The sequence below is a fragment of the Microtus pennsylvanicus genome, chromosome 7 (assembly GCF_037038515.1).
Source record: "Microtus pennsylvanicus isolate mMicPen1 chromosome 7, mMicPen1.hap1, whole genome shotgun sequence".
In the NCBI taxonomy this organism is placed as follows: domain Eukaryota; kingdom Metazoa; phylum Chordata; class Mammalia; order Rodentia; family Cricetidae; genus Microtus; species Microtus pennsylvanicus.
In genome coordinates this window covers 69,133,593-69,149,104 of record NC_134585.1, presented here as the reverse complement: position 1 = coordinate 69,149,104, position 15,512 = coordinate 69,133,593, and the positions used below count along the sequence as shown (strand labels likewise).

Sequence of the window (15,512 nt, the reverse complement as noted above, 5' to 3'; positions counted from 1 at the left end):
TTTTTTTTAATACTATGCTTTCTGCTGTTTGTTTTGGAATTTTTTTATTTACATCTTATTTTGCTACTTTCTACATTTTCTACATTATTGTTTCTCTTTATTTTAGTAGTATACTACTGGATTCTTAAAATAATTCTTAGAAGGAAAGTTTATGGTCATAATTTATTGATAATAATGAGAGTCAGACTCATTATAGTCAAGAGCAAATGTCTTTCTGATTAACACATAATTGTGTATTTTATAGACTTACTGCAGTATTACAAACTGTACATACTTTATATGAGTCTGTTTATGCTGGGAACATTATGTCTCCTGTTTTGAAGTACAGGATGCTCTTGGGCAACTACAGTTGACTCTGCTGTCCTGTAAAGCATGAGTAGTTATCTCTACTGTGCTCGTTAATCATCTCCTTCCTTGCATCCGTGTTCTAGCCTCTCCTGGAGTAGCTGTGTAAATGCTACAAGAGGTAGAGTTATGTGAGAAGCCACGGTAAGCAAGTAGTGCATTTCATAAGTAGTATTGTTTTTTTGAGGTTACAGCTAAATAATGTTTGCAGTTTTGAAATGCTATCTCATTTAAGTGTAGACTCAAATTCTTGAATTTCTTTTTAAGTCCCTTACAAAGGCAGCGTGATTGTACTAGACAGGGAGAACATGCCCCCTTTCCCTCCTGGTGCAAGGCTGAACAGACGTCATAAATGCAGCTGCATCTCTTCTGTAACTGTTGTCTACATGACCTCGACTGTCCTTTTCTCTTTGCATTTTGCCTTGCTTCTGATACTGCTCAGCCTAGGTACTGGCTGTCTTCTTTATGTCCTTCCCTGGGTTCTCGTTAGCTGATGTGACTTAGAGGTCTGTCACCTGTGTAGTAGCGATTCAGCGGGGAGCCCAAGCTCAGATCATTCTCCCTCAGCAGATCTTTCCTTTTCCTTGTCACACAGGAACCTGAGTAGACCATGCATGGGAATTAGTTTATTACTGCTTCCCAAACCATATTCAGCGTCCTTCAGTTAACTTGTCAGTGTCTAGGAAAAGGAACCTCTTTACTCACCCACCAGCCATTGGTTGAGGTCTGCTCTTCTTTCCTTGAGTATCGGTCGGTGTCACCTCTTCTCTGCATCATTTGAAATGTTTCTTGCTTTCTGTGCTAGCTTAGAGTTCCCAGTTAACCGTTACCTGCTCAGAATTATCTCTCAGCCCAATTTCCCGAATTCTTTGAGTACCCTTGCCCCAGTCAACCAAGTGTGTTTAATCTGTGGCGCATGGGCCTCGTGTGCTCAAGGACAGCTGTGAATGCAGCCCAACACAAGACTTTAGTAAATTGTTTGGAACTATTCTCAGGGTTCCTTCCTTTCTGTGATTTTTGTAACTCTCATTTTTCCAGTTCTCAACCTGTGGAACGCAATGCATTTGGAATCACATATCAGATAGTTACATTACAATTCATAACATGGTAGCAAACTTACAATTACGAAGTAGCAACGAAAGTAATTTTATGCTTGGGGGGGGGGGGTCACCACAACATGAGGAACTGTATTAAAGGGCTGCAAGGTTGAGAAGGTTAAAAAGTATGGTCTTAGATGCTGACATTGTGTTACAGCGGAAAGGATGGGCAAGCCTGAAGGCCTGCTCTGGTCTTCTGACTATTACCCTCTTGTCAACAGAGGGGACTGGACACTGTGTGCTCTCTTCTAGTGAACAATGACTGCTGTAATTGTACATAACAGAACACAAGCTCTGAGAACCTCTTCTGGCTATATAGGAGAGTTTCCATGCCCTCATCCTGGTTCAGAAATCTCAGAAAAATTAGCATACTTCTGGTAATAAAGCCTTCATTTATTTTTTCAGTGCGAAAAATTGATTCTAGGTTTTTATGCATGCTAGGTAAAGTTCTACCACTAACCTACATTCTTATTTGAAATGACTTACAGCCACAGAACACATTTGAAAGTGATCTGGGTTTTAGGTTTTAAAAGGAAGGTGCACAGGCTGCACAGCCATTACGCAGTTCATTAAACCTACGCATGGGAAGAGTGTTGGCGGGGTGCATTTAGGGAAGGGTAGTCTGCATAATTGCCTGCTGCCAAACTAGTATTTTACAATGAAATAAGAAAAATAAGAATAAAAACACGAAGTCAGTGCATTGTGAGATAAAATTTTCTATTATCAAGATGATTTTTAAATGTATTTTTCAGTCTCGAGCTTTGTGTATAGGCTTCAGAAAGTGTACGGAAGGGTAAGAGTTTGGTTGAGGTTGTTTGAAGGACTTGAAAGATTAATGGTTTGTCTTTTTATGGGGCTGAGAAGATCAGTGGACAGTCTCTTGCTGGGATAACCTTTGTGTGAGCTGTTTCTCCTGTGGACTGATTCAATCTTGTGTAGCCCACAAGACTGGAGGAATGTTATTGCAGTGGAATATTACTTGGCCAGGAAAAGAGAGCAGTGTCTGGAGAGGTGGCTCAGCAGTTGAGGACACTTGCTCTTGCAGCCCAGATTTAATTCCCAGCAGTTTGCACTCTAGTTCAGGAGATGTGACAGACACCTTTTGGTCTCTGCCAGCAGCAGCCATGTGCATGGCACACAGACAGACACACAGGCACAACTTTCATGCATACAGACAGCAGCAGCAGCTTTAGAAAGCTTTAGAAAGTGAGTACCGTGAGTCTTCATGACTGCGATGGCAATGAGCTGGATGCTGTAGGTCCTAGGACTCTGTAGCCACAACAGGCGCTGGGAGCGGGGCGGTGAGAGTCAGCTGTTAGTGGGAGAAGGCTTCCTTTCCAGTGGTGGATGTGCGGGGCTAGTGTAAAGTCTGTGGAGTTGCGCACTTTGTCACTTGCTAAAGGTGACTCAGTTATACACCTACATAAAATGCCCAGAGTATTGTAGGAGATAGTTATCATGAATGTTTGAGATAATCTGGGAGACAAGAAAAAAGAAGGACGTTTTTCTTATTTTATGTGTTTTATTCTTTTTATAATGTAAGTACAATAGAATGGTTTACATATTTACTTGACCTACACTAAGGCATACCTCTACTTTTTGTGTGACCATGTAAAAATATAAAAACTAACTTTTTAGGATTTACTTGTTTTTATTTTATGTGCATTGGTGTTTTGCCTACATGAATATCTCTGCGAGGGGGCCGGTCCCCTGGAGGTGGAGTTACCGTTGTGAGCTGCCATGTGTATGCTAGGAATTAACCCAGGTCCTCTGGAAGAGCAGCAGTGCTCTCGTCCACTGAACATCTCTCCAGTCCTAGAAAGTATTGTTTTTAACAAGGAAAAGCATTGTTGATGATGGAATGAAGTGTGTAGACGCCTACCAACAGGAGAGTTCAACTGACTTCCAGCAGACTTGAAAGTAACAACTTGGTTGGCTTTAGAAGCCAAATTGTGTGATATATTGAAATATCTTAAATATGGCTTTTTTCCTCTTAAGTAGAGCAACAAAGTGGTCTTGGGAATTACAGACTCATGAGTGTTCTTTATATTGTAAAGGTATTGTAATTTTAATGATAATTATAAAAAACAAACACTGGGTATTTAAAAGAAAATGGGTGTTTGGGGGAGTAAGCACCAACTCCACCACTCTGCAAGGGTAGGGAAGAGGGCTGTGTCTGACCAGTTCATAGGATTCTACCCTCTCTTTCTCATGGGAGAGAGCCCTGCCCTTGTGTGAAACCCCCATAATTTTTAAGTTTTTCAAGACAGGGCTCGTCTGTGTAACAGTCCTGGCTGGCCTTGAACTCATCACCTGCCTCTGCTTCCCTAATGTTGGGAGTAAAGGCGTGTGCCACCACTGCCCAACTTTAATTCCTCCCCACCCCTGAATTCTTAAGAGCCATGTTACTAGCTTAAAGGGCACCTTTAAAAGCATAGATTTCCAAGGTCTACAGGTTAGTTGGGAGTGTACTGCAGAGTTCCCAGATGCCCTGCCTGTCTGTTGAGTGCCTTAGGTCAGAATGGGGCGCTAGTTACAATTATGAACTGATTTTACATTATTATTGATGTGTATTCTTTACTATAAATTTCTTAATTTTTAGGCCTAATCTTTAATTTTAGAGATATTTGTGAGTACTTAAGAATAGTGTTGGTAATTTCTTTTAAAAAAAATAGATAAATTTATTGAGCAGAAATTCTTATTCCTCTGTGCTTTGAATAAAAACCTATTTTGTAACTTATTTTGTGAAAATTTAGCATTTATATTCCTCCTGTATTTTGTAAAAACTCATTAAAATATTTTTCTCACTAGATTAAATGTGACAACTTTATTTCATGATGTTGGAATCATGGGAATTTTATTTTCATGTTCACATTTCTGCTCTGAGTTGTAATTTTACGATTTGAAAAGTTGTTCATAAAGTAACAGAAATCTGTGCCCTTCTGTGATGCTCGGGACTGAACTAAGAGTCTTGTGCAAGAAAATGCTCTGCTTGTCCTTAAAGTGGCAACTTGGTCCAGCTCTCCTCTTCTGTGGTTGTTACTTTGTTACGGTTACCTAACGTTTTTCTCTTAAAGTGCAGCTTCTTTTACAGCCTGCTATGTGTTCTGGCAAATTAATCCCAGAAACAAACAGATAAACTGAGGTATGATTAAGTCATACTTGATAAACTGTACGGTGGAGAAGAACAGCCTGCCTTCCTCCACAGGATCTGGCCTTGAATTTTGTAGCCTGGGCTAGCTCAGGCTTGTGGGTCTTTGGCCGATTACTGTTTATTACTGCTACTGTTGACAGACAGGTGTTGGTGGAAGAGCTGAGTGGCGAGGTGTACTTGGCATCATTTGCTGTTAGAGTGCCTTGGAGGACTGGCTAGAAGACATGTCATATAGTTGATATTTACTCAGAGCTCTCTCTTGTATTTTGACTGATATGAGGGTCTTTTGAAATTTTTGAGGTATTAAAATGGATTATAAATGCTGAAAAAGATTTTAGTTGTTAGTATTTTTGTTTGCTTGCTTATTTACTTTTTCTTTTATTGTTTTGTTTTTGCTGTTTTGAAACAGGACTTCACTGTGTGACCCTGGTTGGCCTCCAAATCATGGTCTTCCCTCTGCCTTCCAAGTGCCAGGATGCCCTTAAACCAGCTTGCTGACTTAGAAATTGTTTTATTGCATGTATTCATTTGTGTATGTGTCTACATGTTTGTGCATGCACTTGACCTTGGTGTAGGTGTGGAGGTCAGAGGTTAACGATGGGCCCAGGGGACAGAACTCGGTTCCTCAAGCTTGGAGGCGGGCAGCTTTGCCCAGTCACCCACTCAAGGCCTCCTTTAAAGGAAGAGGTGTGGAGTGCAGTATGGGAGGCTGATGAGTGTTAGTGCTTTTGCTGAGCTCGGGGTACTCACTGTGTGCTGTAAGATCAGGTGTTGACAAGCTTGTTCTGAAGTCAAGATGTGGAAGCACAGTGATCTGCAATCACTCAGCTCTGCTTGCAGATTTCTGGAAATGGAGCATTATTTGTGTTTAATGGTTATGAAGCAGCTAAGCATCTTAATGATGTACTGAAGGCAAAGTGTGTTAACTGTAACTCAGAATTGATGAAGGATCATCAGACCCTTTATTTATGGTCACATGCTATAAACAGTTGTTAAGTATTCTTGTCTTTTGGCATACATTGTAGCTTTTCTCTTAAGGTATGAAAATTTGATTTTTATTTATCGTTTGTTTTAGATTTTATGTTGTACATATTGGGTGTTTTGCATATTTATGCATATGCATGCATTCGCTGCATGCTTGGTGTCTGCAGAGCCAGAAGAGGATGTCAAATGCCTTAGAACTGGAATTACAGATGCTTTTAAGCTGTTCTGTGGGGTCTGGGAATCCAATCCAGGGCCTCTGCAAGAGCAACAAGTGCTCTACACTGCTGACCCACCTCTCCAGCCCTTCAAATTTGTTTTTAACTGACAATAATCTTACATACTTAGGACTTGTGGCATGGTATTTTGAAATATGTCCTTTACACTATACCAGGTTATGTAAAATATCTTATCCTTAAACTATTCATTTTTTGACTGACAGCGCTCTAATTATCTAGCCTACCTGCTCCTGATAACCACTCTGCTTCCATGAAATCTGCTTACTGGGTTCTGCCTGTAGCTTGACTATTCATTACTGGAATTGCTCAGACTGAAAGGATTTCAGATTTGCTGATGTTTGTTAATAGATAATGGGGCATGTTGAAATGCATGCACTTCAAGTCTAAAGGTAAAGCTAGTTATATATGTTTTATGTACAAATTAGACACTGCCTGAAGGTAATTTTGTATGATATTTTCAGAGTGTCATGTGTTGACTTTGGCCTGTCTCACATCATCAGGTGAGGTGTAGTGGCCATTGTTAGTGGAATCGGGTACTCACTATGGTTTTGATTTACTTGTCTCTAAGATAAGATACTGTTGAACCAGTTGGCTTTTTGTATATGTTACTTTAGGAAATGTGAAGTCAGGTTATTTGGCCTTTGTGTTTTGTTTGTTTGCTCTATAGGCCAGGCTGACCTTGAACTCAGAGATCAGCCTGCCTCTGCCTCCCAAGTGCTTATTTTTCAATGTGATTTCTTGTGAGTGAACTGTCTAAATCATTGTGTATTTTGGCTACTAATCATGATCGTATATGGTATGGAATTTTCTTCCATTCTATAGTTTTTTTTCTTTCTAAAGGTGATTGTTTCCGTTGCTATATAGAAGATTTCAGGTCTTAATATTTGTTTTCAATTGTTTTTGAGCTGATTTCTATAATTGGTGTGACACTGAGTAATTTAATTCTTCTACATGCTTATATTTTGTTAAAGAGAGTACCCCTTTTAATTGTGTCGTTAACACCTTTTTCAAAGATCAATTGGTCATCGATATACGGCTTTAAGTTTTCGCTTTCTGGTCCATTTATCTCTGTGACTTTCTATGGTAGCACAATCATGTTTTGGTTATGATAGGTAATGTTATCATTTTCAAACGAGGGGTGACCCGAGGCTGGTCCCCCGAGGGGCAGTGGCAGGCCACCCGAGGCCTCCATGAAGACTCCTTGCTGGTGGGAGACCGCCTAGAGTAAGAGACTGACAGATGCGCCATGTAGAGCGAGCTGCAGTATGGAGTTTATTTAGTGGGTTAGGGGAGGGGAGAAAGAATGTGTGTGTGTGTGGGGGGGGGGTAGAAGTGGTCTCTGCAGAAGAAGGGCAGACAGCTCAGGCTAGGGAGGAGGCAGGAGATCAGTTTGCCTAGGTGGAAAAGGGGGTATGTGGGAGTGGATGGAGTGTGTCTCTTAAAGACACAGGGTGCCCAGGTGACAAACCAGGTCTGCAGATTACAACACAGGTTTGCATAAAAATTGTATGAGTCTGGATTTCACAAGCAGTATGGGAAAGTTTAACTATTATTTTATAGTTTTCAGTGTAAGGGTTTTTCCATCTTCTTTGTAACTTTTCCCCCCCCGAGTTTTACATTTTATGTTTTTTTATAAATATAAAAAAATTCATTGGAATTGGCTCTATTGGGCATTAAGAGTAGATTCCACCCTGTGGTCTTGCCTCCAGATTCTCTTTGCAGTGATCTTTTCCGTCTGTGTCTTCGCACTCATGTGTCTCCTGGAGACAGCAAACAGGTGGCTTCCAGCCCTCCACTTTAAATGCAGTTAACCTGTTGTTTCTTGTTAGTTCAGCCCTAGCTGGCTCATGCTTGGGAATCCTCCCACCCTACTTTTCCGAGCCTGGGATTACAAGTGCATACCACAGTCATTAGCAGGCTGCGTCTTCTAAGAGAGCTAAGACAGTTACAGCAGGGTTACTATTGAGGAATGTGTGTTAATTCTTTCACTTTCGTTGTTTCTGGGTTGATTAAGCACTTTGTCTTTTCTTTCCTCCTTACTCATCTTAGATTATTGGGTTATTGATAATGATGTTTGATTGTTTTCTAACTCTCATTAGGTGTTTGTGTGTGCGCGCACTGGCATGTCTATACCACAGCATTCATATGGGGGTCAGAGACATCTTTGAGAGTTGGTTCCAGCCTTCCACATTGCCTGAGGCAGGACCTCTTGGTCATGACATGGTATGCCAGTGCTGGCCCCTAAGCTTCTGTGGGGTGGAATGGCTCTTGTCTCCACCACCCACTTTGCTGTATATGTGCTGAGTTTACAGATGTGTGCTACCACATCTATGAGTTCATAGATCCAAACACCAGTCTCACATCATGCAGAAAACACTTCATCCATGAGCCCCTCCCTCACCGTCATTCGTTTGTTCTTATAGTGAGATTGAGTCTTCCCTAGTCTTAGGACTTTGTCATCTTTTTCATCTGTGCGTATCTTTCTTAGAGGATGGCTTTGCTGACTGTAGTCCTTTTGATTTGCTTATTTCAGTGCTTGAGATATACTAGCCTGTGTTGTCTCATCTGCTGTTCCTCTGACAGCTTTTTCAATTGTGAGTGACCTGGCACTTTTCTCCTGCAGCACTTTTTCTTGTGACTTGCAGTTTTAATCGCATTATGACGCAGAGTTCTTTTCTGATTTCATCTGTTGGGTTGTAGCTGCTGCCTGTGGTTGGATATATATTTCTTTCCCAGTGTTTGCGAGGTTTTGAATGATAATTTTACTGATTTGTGTGTCCTTTAGTCTAGATGCCTCCATATGCAGCAGAGATTAACTGTGATTGGGATTGCATTTTTCCAGTTGCTGTCCTGGTGTGATACTGCCCTGGCTCTCTTAGACCCTGCTGCTCTTTCCTCGGCCTTCAGATGCTTCCTGTTCAGTCTGGCTTCCTGAGCTTTCCACACACTGGATCTTCTCCGTGCTAGACTTTCTGATTTTCTAGGTTTCTTATCCAAGTCTTGGTTGAATTCTTCATTCTTCTGTTTACTGAATCATTTTTTCACGTCATTAGTCTTTTATTACATTAGTTTTTTAGTTTTTTGAGACAGGGTTTCTCTGTGTAGCCTTGCCTGTCTTGGGACTCACTCTGTAGACCAGGCTGGCTGCGAACTCACAGAGATCCGCCTGCCTCTGCCTCTAGAGTGCTGGGACTAAAGGTGTGCACTGCCCAGCGATTACATTAGATGTTGGAGTTGCCGTATCAGTGTCCTCTAATTCAGTTGTTGAAGCGCTATGAATTTGGAAGAAGGGTAATTTTACTTTGCTTTTTCATATTTCTTTTAAGTAGGAGGTGTGAGCCTCCTGTTTCCTATGGGCATAGTGAACAGCCTTTCCCTAAGTGCTCAGTCACTACCTGTTGATGCTTATGAAGGATAAAACAACCTGTAACAGCAGCAGCAACACAAGCCAGGTATGGAGTACAGTAGAATCAGTTAACAGTACGAAAGACACCAGCAGCAGTTATAGGAAAGCAAATTAGAGTGTAAACCTTATGTGATGAAGAAAACAAAGGGAGAAAGAGAAGGGGTAAAGAAAAATGGTAAATTTTAAGGAGGAAAAATACTGAAATCCAGTTAGAAAATGATACATAAATAAATGTAGATAAAGTAGAGGAATTATTTTTTTAAAAAAATATTTATTTATTTATTATGTATACAATATTCTGTCTACATGTATGCCTGCAGGCCAGAAGAGGGCACCAGACCTCATTACAGATGGTTGTGAGCCACCATGTGGTTGCTGGGAATTGAACTCAGGACCTCTCTCTGGAAGAGCAGGCAATGCTCTTAACCACTGAGCCATCTCTCCAGCCCCAGTAGAGGAATTCTTAAAAAAAAAAAATCTTTAAAAGTACTGAAAGGTAATAGAGTACAAGCCAGGATCTGGTTGTGGTGCCCACACCTGTGACAGACTGTGACAGAATGTAGATTAATTTACTGCACCAATATTAAAATGGTGGGCATGATACTAAGTATTTAAAGACATGTAAAAAAGTGCTCTCATCTGGGGAGCGAATGCATACAGACAATGAATGGACAAGCAGTGGAAGCGACCTGGAGACACAGTACTTGCCTAGCACCTCAAAGCCTTGGGTTCAATCTCTAACACAGCAAAACATAACACAAACACAAAAAGGAAGAAGAAAAAGAAAAAACCCTCATCTTTCCCCAGGTTGTAGGATTCTATTTAGAGCTTCGAGCATACAGGCTCTCTAGACACTAATGGCCACTGACTTCAGAAAAAAAAAAAAGTTGAATATGTATGTTAGGGGGAGGGGGACAAAAGAAACAGGCACCAGTGAGTAAAAAAATTTGTATTAAAAAAATTTAATTTATCCCTTCAGTTCTCCCCTGTGAGGGTTAATCCAACATTTGTGTGTTAGTTGGATTTGTTTGTCGCGCCTTTGTATCCTCCACAGCATAGAGCAGGGAGGGTGTGGCACATGTCCTCATAGCGAGCTATAGCAAATGCCTGTGCTTTGTGCACAGTGTGATTGCTGTTGCAGTCACTCTGCTCCTCGTAGGTAAACCCGTGTGTGTGGCTGTGTAGAGCCTCATTTATAAATTCAGGCAAGCCGTGGTTGTATAGATTCCTGATACAGACTAGATTTCTGTCTCTCTGTTATCATTAGGTCTCAAATCCTGACCTGACGACCAGTTTCTCCCAGCATCCCTTAGTCCCTACCTGTTAATCAAGTATGGCTGGACCACCCCGCCCCCTACCCTAAATTTTTCCAGCCCAGTGACTTGGCTGCTCGTAACCCATTGTCCTTCTCTATATAGTCAGCTGTTTTCGTTAGTCGCCGTTATCCACTCTTTACTCTGCTGGCTTTACCCTCTCTTCTGTCCCTACTCATCTCATGGCTTGGCTCAGGGCTCTTCCAGACGTCCCTGCCGCTGGCTGTCTTCCTTTATCTACAGTTGCCTTCACCCTCTACCACCCCTAGGAGCAGTCTTGTCCTTCCTTCTTATTTCTTTTCCCATTCATCTGATGCTGAAACCTGGGAGCAAACCTCAGATCTTCTCGCCGACTATTATTTTGAAGAATTAGACCAAATTTTTTGGCAGAATGTCTGAAAGCTAGATTTAAAAAAAAGTTTCCACATTATGTTTTAAGGCTAAACTGTCCATGTGAGCTCCTAAGGATTCTTTTAGCCTGGACCTTAGAGAAAGATGCTGTTGCGCTCAAGCACAATTTTTCCTCCTTCTCTCCTGTATCTCCCTCTAAGTGGTGGCTGTCCTTGCAGCATCCCTGCCTAGAAAAAGACACTAAAGTACGCTGCCGAGTTACTGCTTCCTTCAGTGCCTTCCCTAGACGTCAGGGTGACCTGCAGACTGTTTGTTCAAATGTTCATGTTTAGTTTATGAAAGTCAGTAAAGGAATGGTGAAAATAACTCAGTTGCTCTAGTCAGATCCTATCCGCTAGCCTGAAAGTGCCAGTGTCATAAAGTAAACTGGAGAACTCTAGGTTGGTGTCACCCAGGGATCAGCTTTAGAACTGGGTAGAGTTCCTACAGAATCGGTGCTCAGCTGTCCTGCTGCAAAGTTGTGACTTTTTCATAGGAAGCACATGTCGTTTTCACAAGTCACTCTGTTTCCTGGGAGGTTAAGGAATAGCCAGAGTGAAGTGTTTTATTGGTTCTGTGGCCTTTCAGGGTGGTTTTTCCCCTCTGTATTGTATTTGGATTCTCTTTAAATATTAGGATTAATACCTGTGGTGAATAGATACCATTCTGCCGTCTTCCATTTGAGGCAAGAGTTTTCTTTGTAGTATGTCTTAAGTAACAAATGATACCTGTTTCAAGTTTATGAAACTTAAAATATAGCCATGTTCGGCATATAGTATATAAAATGAATGTTAGGCCTTCTGTTTTTGTTGTTGTTTGTATTTTCATATGGGGTCTTAGTAGGTTACGCCGCCCTCAAGTTTCCCATCGTTCTGCCTCATCTCTGTCAAGGTATAATCTATCACATTTGGCCGTTATGACATAATTGTTCATCTTTCTTTTCTGTTCAGGCTTATCATCTGCTAAGCAGAGCCCAATGCATCCACAGGTGTGATCTGGCCAGGACCGTACACTGTCGCTTTCTCTGTTACTTTGGATCAAAGACAGTTCCTTCTCTCTGTCTCTCTCCTCCCCCCTTCCTTCCTCCCTTTCTTTTCTTTTTTGAAACAGGATCTCACTAGGTACCTGCAGCTGGCCTGTAGCTCACTAACTCGATCATGTTGGCCTCAAACTCAAGAGGTCCGCCTACCTTTATCTCTCAGTTGCTGGGATTAAAGGTGTACTCCATCATACTCAACCCTCTTTCTTTTAAGAAAGAATCCATTTTGGACAATTTCAAACACAGAAAGTAGGCTGAGCAGGAGCAGTGTGATAGGTCTCAGCTGCATGCCTCGGTCCCCCTCCAGGATGCTGGTCGGTGCTGTTCACTCCTGCACACCCATGACACACTCTCTCTCCCTCATTGGTACACCTGAGCTCCACGTCTAATTCACTTTGGTAGTTGCTAGAGCTTTTAAGAGAGTGCTTTGTTTTCTTAGCAAGCAGTGGTTGCATTAATGAACAACCGAGTCTTTCCTTGGATTCATTCGTGAACTGGCTTGTTGGTTTTGCTTTTGAATGTGGAGAAAGCTGAGGGTGGGACTGAAAACAGATTGTGTCAGAATGGGTGTTGTTCCAGTCTATCCAGGGATGCACCCTGTAATCCCTCCCTGAGTGGCAAGATCTCTAACTGATCTGAGAAATGATTGACATTGGGCCAGAACACTTGATGTCACATCCCTGTTCTTCTCCAGGTTTTTATTATTCTGGCTTTAAGTATTTATTCTGTGCCTTCTAGTCATTTTGTCTGCATTAAGGAAGCAAAATGAGAGTTCAAAAGTTATGCTTTCATGCCCCCCCAGCATCTCCTGTACCCCAAGATAGCCTCAAGCTATGTACACAGCTCATACAGTTCTGTTAATGCTCAGCTCGTCATCAGGTTAAACAGAAGCAGGACAACGAGTCTCGTGCCTGCACAGTTTCACTGTAGATGTTTCTGGTGCTTTGTGGCTTCTAACTTACAAGACTTGCTCTGCTTCCGACTGGGCAAAACATCAGACAGTTGCTTATTCAAGAAATACTGAGCATCTGTATGCTGGGAAGTGCATTATACCTTGCCTGAATAAGAAAGGTAAACTAACCGGATATATTTTCCATTATGGAGTCACAGTCTGTTGAGAAACGAAATATATTTGGACCATAAAGGAAAACTGCTCAGTTGATATTTTAAGGACACAGCCTTTTACTTTAAAGTGAGTTTCAAGTGACTTTGTAATTATTTCCGTGAAAAGCTTCTGCATATTCAAGGCTTTGGGATTACTCATTTCTATGTGTATTTATATAAAACTAAGCATTCCAGACTCAGGACAGTGTTAGCAAAAAGACTCTAAATGAGAATGAACTGGTTAATGTTTCTCTACTGTACTGAGGTTCCAGGATGATAAATACATTGATGATGTGGTTGAAATTGATGTTTGCTATTTTAAGAGAACCTTTGCAGATAGGGAAATAAAAATGCCTTCAGAAGTTGCCTTCGTCTTGAGTGCTGGAGAAGGAAGGGTGAGGAGATGCTTGAGTAGATGAGAACCTGTGACCTACTACCATATCAGCCTGTGGGCCACTGGCCTTAGACGTTATGTCCTGCACAGTATAGCCAGAGGGCTGCCTTTGCTGCCTTGTCTCCTTGTGTGAAATTATGTGATTTTAGTTCTTTTATTAAGAAGTTTCTTAAAACTTTGGTTGCTGGAATGTTTTCTGAACTCATTCAAGGTTCAAGAGTTAGAAGGTTTGAGATGGGAAGAAGGCCTTGCTTCTCTAACTGATGTTTTCTGACTAGGTACTTCGTAACTCAGGAAGACCTCATTTATTCCCAGTAATATGTTTTACTAAACTCTTCCAGGTAACTTGAAAAAGACTGTGTGACTTCATGTACAGTAGATGATAACTTGAACTCAGTTTTTAGTTATTGTTATCAGTAGAAAACTCTAGTGAGCTCTCTCTTTGTCTCCAGTTACCAGAGACTGCTGCAGACCATTGCTGTCCTTGAGGCTCAGCGTTCTCAAGCAGTCCAAGACCTGGAAAGTTTAGGCAAACACCAGAGAGAAGCACTAAAAAATCCTATTGGATTTGTGGAAAAACTCCAGAAGAAGGTACCCCCCCCCCCATTGATTGGAGTATACTTGGTAATTTAAGATGATTATGTCTTTTTCTGTGAGTCTGTCTATGCTTTAAGAATATATAATTCCACCCCGCCCCCAGGTTAGTCATATTCCCTGTCCATTGCACAGTGAGATTTGCCCCGAGAAGAGAACTAGGCTCTCATTGTTTGGACAGAGCGATGTGATCACTCCCCCTCTGTCCTCCGCGCATCACTTCCTCCTCCTGCTTCTGGGGCTCTAGGATGTGGAGCTGAGCCTGGTGCAGAGCATTTATTAATTATTAACTGCTTTTGTTTGGGTTGCGTTTGCTACTGAGAGAAAAAGCAAATGTTTATAGAGGTAACACAAAAATTTATTTTACATGTTTAAGGCATAGGCATAACCAAATCCATGAAGAGAAACTATGAATTTCATTTAATTTTGAAAAAGCCTTTTTTCCCCTTTAGTGTGAAACTATCTAGTTTTCTCTTTTACTTAAAACAAACTTTAACAGTGAGCCATTCAGATGTACACTTAAGTGACTCAAACTAGGGGAGCCCCTTAATTGATATGTCTGTCTGCGCACAAGTACATTGTGTGTGGGTGTTGCTCTTTGGTCTGGGGCTGGAACCAAGTACTCTGCTACCCCTGAAGCTTGCTTAATAGATTTGAAAGCCTCATATTAGCATTGTGTGAAAACATGAAAATAAAATCAATATGTAATGGACTCAGGGTAACTGAGATGTCATCAATGTACTGTTCCTTTCTCTGGTTTCAGTAAACACTGCATTTCATGATACATATATAATCTCTGTATTGACTGATTAGAATTGGTTTCAGAGCTATATTGTACCTTCTGTTCGATAAGGCTCCCCTTGGTCCAGTATGGTGCAAACTTAGAATCCCAAAACTTGGCTGAAGAATGAGGCTCCTGAGTAGAAGGTCATCCTCAAACTTACCCATCAGATTTGAGGTCACCGTGTGCTACAAGAGACACGGTTCAAAGAGATTAAAAAAAAAAAAAACCTAAACAACAGCCTGAGAACCTTATAATAAGTAAATGGAAAATATCTCCATCTTTTATCATTATTACATGGTTTGCTCTAACACAAAGACATCATTCTCAAAATGGCAGTTTTTGGCAGATTAAATTACAACTGTTAGAGAAATAATGTATCAACTTTAATGTAACTTTGAATGCATTCACTTTGTGTCTGGTAAGCAAAAACATGCATTTAGGCATACTTACTGGATTTATATGCAGTTGGCTGTTTTTCATTTCCAGGTTTTATTTTTTTTTTAAATTCAGAAACAGATGTGTTATTGAACATCATAACTTTTTGAAAATATTAAATACAGACACTCAATAAACAGGCAAGGTTTATGTTAGGAAGACTTCTTTGTCCTAGATTTAATTTAGAAGTTTCATTTTTTTAGATGTCATAATTTAGAACAAGGGATATAGCTATGG

The 15,512-nt window shown here is 41.0% G+C and overlaps 1 protein-coding gene across 6 annotated transcripts in view; it reads left to right on the top strand.

Annotated features, from left to right (window-relative positions):
- Positions 1 to 15,512, top strand: part of Zzz3 (zinc finger ZZ-type containing 3) — a 69,825-nt gene that overhangs the window by 39,110 nt on the left and 15,203 nt on the right. For all 6 annotated transcript variants that reach the window (XM_075981053.1, XM_075981054.1, XM_075981052.1 and 3 more), the window contains one exon: positions 13,915 to 14,053. In XM_075981053.1, coding sequence (XP_075837168.1) covers positions 13,915 to 14,053 — 139 coding nt within the window. The remainder of the gene's footprint in view (positions 1 to 13,914; positions 14,054 to 15,512) is intronic.